The sequence below is a fragment of the Epinephelus moara genome, chromosome 3, assembly GCF_006386435.1.
Source record: "Epinephelus moara isolate mb chromosome 3, YSFRI_EMoa_1.0, whole genome shotgun sequence".
Taxonomy (NCBI): domain Eukaryota; kingdom Metazoa; phylum Chordata; class Actinopteri; order Perciformes; family Serranidae; genus Epinephelus; species Epinephelus moara.
In genome coordinates this window covers 24,803,907-24,812,232 of record NC_065508.1, presented here as the reverse complement: position 1 = coordinate 24,812,232, position 8,326 = coordinate 24,803,907, and the positions used below count along the sequence as shown (strand labels likewise).

Sequence of the window (8,326 nt, the reverse complement as noted above, 5' to 3'; positions counted from 1 at the left end):
GTTGAGAAGAATAAGAATGATACGTGCTCTCGCAACAGAGTCTCCAGAAGTCTTCAATAACATCAGAAAAAGTCGCTAGATTTGTCGCTAGTCGCTTTATTGAAAAAGAGTCGCTAGAGGGGTCTGAAAAGTCGCTAAATATAGCAACAAAGTCGCTAAGTTGGCAACACTGGTCCGAGTGTATGGGAATGGCTATACGCACTGTGATTGGCTCATCGCGTTTGAGGGCGGGACTTAGCCATAGGTCAATTCCTTGTCAAGTGAGTTTGTCCGATTAAAAATAACTTGTTTATCTGGATTTATCACATTGTGAATCTGAGTAATGTTATTCTGCAAAAATATGGTCATCCATTATACACAGTCAGATTGTCATTATGACTCGTTCAGCTGTTCATATGTCTTTTTAGTTAAATATTTGGCAAACATGCTACGTACCTGGCAGGTCCTGTTTTTGTCCCAGTAATGTTGTGAGCACATATTCCAAACTACTGGATGGCAAGAAACGGACAAAATTAGCCTCTCTCCCAGGGCTACAGGTAGTTTCTATCATATTACTATCCATCCATAAAGAAATGCACTTCCTTGCATTTGACACTAGAGGCATCATCCGTATATCTATGGATCTACGGACACAAGTCACATAGTACCTAAGTGGAAACAAGGCGTTAATGTTACCCATTGGTGAAGATTGTAGATCGCAACCAGCTGAAACTTCTCTCAACAAGGATTCCTTCAGTGTTCACTGTTGGGGAGGTTTTCACCAGAAGCTGAATTATCTGCAGAGGTCTCTTCCTTTCTAAAACAAATGGACCAGGTGACTAAACCGGCAAAAAAGCAGTATATAGCAGTTTCACATTATAGTTCAGTGTTTCTCCTTTGCTGTTCAGCATGTTGCAGATGGCCAACTTGCCCAGCATCTGTGAATGTGTGCTCACCTATTATTTCCTCGTAACTTAAAGTGTGCTCACCTTATTTCTGATACAGACATTCAGGAGGTTTTTACCATGAGCTGAAATATCCAGAGGCCTCTGTTAAACTAACGGACACCGTGATTTAAACTGGTAAAAACATGGAATAAAGCAGGTTCACGTTACAAATCCGTGTTTCTTCAACACTGTTTGGCATGTCAGAGACAGGCCTAACCTAGCACCTGGTAACCTGTGCCCACATTTGTTCTTTGATAACTTAAGATCCAGATATTCAGGAGGTTTTCATTGGGAGCTGAATTATCCTCAAAGATCTCTTCCTTTTCAAAACAAACTGATGGTGGGATTTAAACCGGTAGAAACGCTGAATAAAGACATTTTACATTAAAAAAAATCAGCATTTTTCCATTGCTCTGGATGGTGGTGGACTCTATGGACAAGGACCTGCTCCTTATGTAGATAAAAAGGGCTCATTGCAAGGTGATGAAAACACGATTCTTATTTTCAGGTGATTATACACTTAAGAAAACATACTCATCGTATTATATTCCATTTCTGCCAATATATCCCCCTAAATCCTGCACACTTTAACTAGATGGCCACTAATCTCTCAAGAACTTTCTCAGCCCACATGCTCTGGATTATGAATATGGATAAATCCAAAGTGGTAAAATGTAAAAAACAACTACAGCATACAACATCTTTACAACCTTGTTGATAGATGAATAGATCTCTTTTCCCCCAAAGTGGAAAATCATTTCTACAGAGTATTAACACTGATGTCTGAATGATGAGACAACCAATACAATACAGCGCTGTTGCAATTTATCATGTTTTACTTTTAATTAGTCTTTAATTTTTTAATAATGCCAAGTGATTGTGACTTTTCTGAAAATGTAATTTGTTATATAAAAAGTTTTCCAGTTTAATGTCTCTTTAAACAGCAGGGAATTTGGTAGACGACCAGTGAGAATACATAAGCATCAATAATTAGTGTAGTCTAGCTACTTCTTATTTTCCCCTGTAAAAATGACTAAGTTTGATTTATTCACATTAAGACATAATTAGGAGACATTAAGAGATAATTTTTTACGCCCACAGTGGTGGGCAGCATGAATTATCTTGAGGAGGAACAGTGGGGGGACACGAGGCCAACAGCTACTTGTTCAAAAAAAAAAAGAAGTATTATTAAAAGACTGTCAGTCAATCTGCTTGTAATGCATCACAGTGCTCTTCAGACAGAGTGTGTGTGAATAAGCATGTACTCTTTTGTCACATGTGTGCTCCCGCTTACATGCGTTAATTGTCTCTCAGGCCTGGTCCTGGAAAGAGACGGTTTTAGAGTCGGGGACGTCTGGACGCTACACTGTGGAGACAGTCAGTACAGAGGAGGGTGTGATCTCTACACTGACCATGAGTAACATCGTCCCTGCTGATTTCCAGACAATCTACAACTGCACAGCATGGAACAGCTTCGGCTCTGACACAGAGATCATACGACTCAAAGAACAAGGTAAGGACGACGACATATCAGGCAGAGATCTTCGTGCAGCTGATCACTTGGTGGTTAAATCTCACACTGATAATACTGAAACCAAAGCTTTGAGTAGTCAGTGTTGAAAAGTGACTGTATTTATTAGCATAATAGTTTGGATTTCAATCAAAATGTTGCATCAGGAAACGTTCATATTATCAGCAAGGCATCGTAGCTGTCATGTCAAAAATAAAAGAAAGCATAACTAGTCAGTGGTTGATTATCAATCAAAGGCAAATTCTTATTTGCTGGTATTCAGCAAGAGCCAGCAGGTATCAGTTGTCAAAAATGTTTGACAATTTCCACACGGAAATAATGGATTTGTTCCCCTGGAATTACCTGCAGCAGCAGCCTGAGTGTTAGCTGCTGTGGTTAGTGACCACAAAATGACTGAATTCACAACAAAATAGGTTTGTTATTGCTTTAACCAACCCATATGACTTTAAAAGATGACTCACAGGAGCGTTTTCTGATCTGCCAACCTATGGTTATAAGCTTATGTTGAGGCAACTAAAACAAGTCTTCTTCTTCACTGCCTGTCGGCACATTGCTACATTTGTTGGTGCATTAATGGTGCCAGCAGAAGAGTGATGTGGTAACACCGCTGTGGGGTTTTCAACAATTGTGATGGTTTTAAAGACACTGAACCCACTTGAGTCCAAACCAAGATTATATTGTAACAGCCAAGAGAAGAACAGCATGTCAAATACAATCTCATCAAATATTCTGAAGCATACGTTTCACTTAAATAGCTCTGGTTGATCCCTCCATCATTCCTACAGAGACCTATCTACCATACCTTCTTATACGATCTTTTCCTGTAGCGTAAGCATATGTAGCTCATATTGAAGGCCATAACAACAAGTGCCCAGTTCAAATAAACACAAGAAATTTGTGCTCTAAATAAAGAATCAGCGCTCAGTGAATAGCCTCCTCAGCCCTATGATAAGCTATTATGTCAAGGCTTAGCCTAACTATACAGACCAATGAGCAGTGATAACTAACTCATCTTTGGGAACCTGGTGAGAGGAGGTGGGAACCTCCTTTCACCAGTGTTTCGTCTAGTTGGTCCCACGACACCTGCAGGAGGCTAGACACGACACCTGCAGGAGGCTAGACAGTGATCTCTGGCGTCCCAGAGACACTCCCCTAATGCCAGCTCTTCCTGCTCCCCGCACCGACCCAACAACCTCCTTTACCTTACATTACACGGGGCTTTCTCAGCCCAAACAGCACTGCCACCTTCAACAAACCCATGCTCCGTTTATGCGAGCTCCAGGTAGTGACCATGCCGATACTACCTTTCCTAGCACATTCACCATACCCTATTTCACATGCTACATATCATAACTCCAATATGAGCTAAAGTTAAAGGGGATAGAGAAGATAGACTCACAGGCTTTCTCAGCCCAAACAGCACTGCCACCTTCAACAAACCCAATATATACCAAGAGGACCACTTTGTACATGATGACAGGGGTGGACTGGTCATCTGGCACACACTGGGCAGTTTACCTTTGGGCCGTCAGAACTGTCTTCTCTTTTTTGCATAACCTGCCAATAATACAGACTGGCCCAATCACATTTTTAAACCCTTCCTCTTTTAGGCTCAGTGCCCTCATCAAACAGCATCTGCAACCGAAAGTGTGCCAAAATGGATGATACAATAATACAATAATGTGAAACCTATGAAAGGTACAAATGTAACACATCCATGGCTGGCAGAAATGTACAATGCCAACATTTTATTGCGATTAGGTCCTCTTGTTAATCCTGCCATGACAACATGAACCAACTCTAGGCAATTATGCATCTTGGTCACAAAATTAGTCTCTGATTCAGACCAAAGCAAGATAACTCTAGGTCTGAAAGCACCCTAAGTAAGGAGCAAAACTTTCATGCATAGTAACACACACACAGGCTTTCTCTGGTTTGTAGTTGGTGGCAGCCTCCGACAAAAACTGTCCACGCTGAAATTCAGTGCAGCAAAATAATTCCATTTCTGTTGACATCAGAGACTAATTTGAGCAAAAGGCACCACCAGTCGCTGTTTGCTTTCGGCAGCAGGTTCTAGAGGGTTCGACTGGTGGTACCCTCACTGGGTCTCAGCTGCAGCCTTGGCAGCTTTCCACTGCCTTCTTCAGTTCGGTCGAATAGATACCGTGCCTGCATATCCAAGTTGGCCAATACACTGTAAGAAATATCCTTGTTCATAATCCTCTGCGCTGATTAAAAATGATGTAATTTTGGTGAGCATGCGGCTAGTTTGCAATGTGTGACAAAAAGGAAGATTTGTTTTTTGATGCATCTACAGCACGCCCTCTGGAAATACAGGCCGAAATAGCTTGTTGTTCTTCCAGGTGGCCCCCAGAGAGACAGAGAGCACAATAAAAAACATATTGTTTTATGTCACACTATACCCCAAATTTCTTTCAATGAAGTTAAGGTTGAAAATTAGCAAAGGTATCCATTAAGACCTGAGATACGTCTCAGTGTGAAGTTATCAACTCGGTGTTTCTCCTTGGGTAAAGGTTACTAGTCAGTCTGATCTATAAAAGACATCCATTATGTTCCGGGTGATCAGAGGTTCAACTTTTAATCCTAACGTTATCGCCCTGAAATGATGTATGAGCTCTAATTTCTTTTTTATTTCATGTAATGGCTTCTTTTTTTCTTTTATAATTGATGAGACCAGACTTTGAGAATCAAAACATATCTTTTTCAAAGCTACTATTCCTTAAAGACAGAGTTCTAGCAAAGATCTGGACTGAGCTGAACCTCTTTTCAACTTCGCTTCCAAATCTCAACCTCACCAAAGAAGGTCAAACTATAACTTTTGTCTTTAAAGCACCTCACTTGAATTATGTCTCCTGACCAGCCTGTCAAACCCACTTAAGGACACACAATTTCCTGCTGGAGAGCTTCCAGAGCTCCTATCATGATATCCACAGAAAGATATCGAACAAAAGCTTGGCAGAGGCCTGTGTGTTGATGGTAATTGTTCTCAGCCTGTAAAGAGTAAACACTGGACTCATAAATAATAAAACAAATTATGTGCGTCACTGTGTGTGTGTGTGTGTGTGTGTGTGTGTGTGTGTGTGTGTGTGTGTGTGTGTGTGTGTGTGTGTGTGTGTGTGTGTGTGAGCAAGAAAAGGAGGAAGCAGCACAGCTAAGTCCTTTTGAATTCTCCTGCTGTGTTTGTTCAGAGACTCTGCGACTGGCTGTCATCATCGGCGTGGCGGTGGGAGCCTTCCTCGCCCTCTCCATCCTCCTGGGGACTTTGGGCGCATTCTGCTGCACCAGATTCCAGAGAAGTAAGGCCCCACTGAACTAAAGCTTTGGGTCAGACAAAGACATTCTGCTTTAGTGGTTTTTATAGTCTCTGGTGGTGGATCCTGCTCATGAGGGGGTTTTTTTTCATTTATCATTGTCAGTGACAGAGAAACATTTTGGTCTCCCAGAGCTAACCTTTTCTGTCCAAGCTGAAAATGTGTTAATTCATGAATTTGCATAGTCAATTTTGCAAAAAACAAAGGTTATAACAACAGTATTAAAAGGATCATTCACGATACTGTTCCACAGAGTTACACAGTGTAACAGAGAGAAGTATCAGCCCGCATTAACTGATGTGAAACTTGTACTTTTCTTCAGTTCAGTTGCTGTAAGCTTTGATTTAGTTTCGTGCACAATTTGGCCTCCAGCTCTGCCTTTGCTCACTCTGAAGGCCCTTAGAGAAACATTTTGATTGTATTTGTCTAAAGATAGAGTTCACTTTTCCTCTGTTTGTGTCTGCTTCACTGTGTGAAGGGCAGGATTTCCCACCCCACATCCAACTAAATGTCCTGGTAGAGCTCAGTGGCCTGTAGCGCTGTCACTGGAACAGAGGGAGAACATCAGAGAGAGCAGTTTTTTTGTCTTTGAGGTGGTTTCTGTTAACTAGCTCTGTTGTTTTTTGTCACTTTCCACAGAGGACGTCCATCTGGTCATGTCTTCTCTTCCCGTGTCCCTTTCGCGCCAAAGAGATGTGAAAACAGAGAGTAAGGCCTTTAATAAACAGTGTGTGAATGATTCCATGTTCGCAGTTTGATGAGCAGTGCCTGCAGATGCTTCCACTGGACAATCATCAGTGTTGTCAAGTCTTTTTGCTGACTATATTGTTGTATGATTCAAAAAAAAAAAAAAAATCAAATGTTACCCCCCCAAGTAATGTATCTTCTAATGCACCTTCATACCATAGTCAGGGCTCAAAGTACTTGTTTCTGTGTGCACGCACTGGTGCATTTAACTTTTAAAATTACATGCACCTAACTGTTTTTCTGCACCAATCACCACAGCAATGGCTGGATCCAGCCAGAAAAAAAAAAAAAAATCCAACATCAACTGCTGCAACGTTTCCTTTTTTTTTTTTTGACAGTTCAGATTACGAGGAAATTGTCAGTGTATTGTAATGGAATTGAAACTTTTCCTTTCATTTTCTCTAAACTAAAATCGCCTCATATTTGACATTGACACAGTCAGGGTCATTCTGAACAGAAGAAGATTTCAGCAAAACATCTGAAGGATAGCATTCATTCATTTATTTAACAAGAGTTTAAAAATTAGGGCATTTTCAATGTGGCACAGTATCATCTGAGCTGACCCTCACCTGTACCGTAATATGCAGCGAAGCTACTTGATATTTTATAAGGTCATAGGAACATTTTAGCAGAAATTCATTGAGCTTCTTGGCAAACCTGCAGAGGAAACTTTAAAAAATTATATTAGGACTTGTTTGGTGATGTCATATATTTAACAAGACTTATTGTGTATGGAATTATTGCTCTAATGTGTCTTAGTCCTTTCAGCCACTCCAAACCCCGTACCGTAATAGCACAAATAGATGTGCATCAAAATGTTTTACAGTGCTGTTGCTGCTGTTGCTTTGTGTGCTGTCAGTGACCTGTTGGCCCACCACAACATTAGAAGTTATCAATGTGTTTTGCACAGCTTAAGAAAACAGATGTGTGGGGTCAGAGCTTTAGTCCAGTCAGTGTAACTCAAAAATGTGCCCAACCCAGGGAAATTTGCAATAGTAATTTTTCCTATTATCCTCCTGCATCATATATTAAATTCATACCTTCATGGATTTAGTGGAACAATCTTTTTCAAGGTCAAAAGCAAAGTTTTAATATTTTACAGTTACAATGGTGTACACATATCCAACAAGTTTGGTATCCTTTCCTAAGTTTTTGGGGGTCAGTCTTTTCAATAAAACTCTTTTTAGGAGGATATTCTGGTGTATTGTACCTATATTTGAAGTACTACTACCCAGCAAACAATTTTTTTGCCAAATTTTCCACTTACAGCTGGTGCCACACTTCTTCTATGGGTGTATCTGTATCTAAACTGGGTATAAATTATTCTGCATATATCTCATATCTTGAACGTCATCATTCGTTGTAAGTTCATGTCGTGGATTGTAGTGCAGCTGAGGTGAAGGGTGGGGTTGACGTGGAGACTGGTTGACTTGACTGGTTCTATTAGCAACAATTCTACTTTATTCTGTTCTATTCAACTATTCTATTAGCATCTTTACTCTTATTGTCATCATCTTATTTTTTTATTCACTGCAAACAATTTTTTTATTTTTTTTTAATGCATAAGCAATATGAAATGCTGTGCCTCATGATGATGTAACAGAAAAAAACATCCTGTACATCTTAGATAGGATAGGATACACATAGGGCTCTAGTTTCCCGGCGCAGCGCAGGGTGGTGAACCCCGCGCAGAGCTAGTTTCGAGCAGCGCAACCCGAGGCGAACTCAGTTTGGTAGTTTGGCAGACCGAGGTGCGCTGAGATGGGTGTGGCGGCGCAGCAGGGGGAGGT

The 8,326-nt window shown here is 40.7% G+C and overlaps 1 protein-coding gene across 1 annotated transcript in view; it reads left to right on the top strand.

The window, feature by feature from the left end:
- kirrel3a (kirre like nephrin family adhesion molecule 3a) overlaps window positions 1-8,326 on the top strand; it is a 299,880-nt gene that overhangs the window by 272,407 nt on the left and 19,147 nt on the right. The window contains exons 11-13 of the mRNA XM_050034328.1: window positions 2,241-2,439; window positions 5,667-5,774; window positions 6,429-6,497. Of these exons, the coding sequence (XP_049890285.1) occupies window positions 2,241-2,439; window positions 5,667-5,774; window positions 6,429-6,497 (376 nt within the window). The remainder of the gene's footprint in view (window positions 1-2,240; window positions 2,440-5,666; window positions 5,775-6,428; window positions 6,498-8,326) is intronic.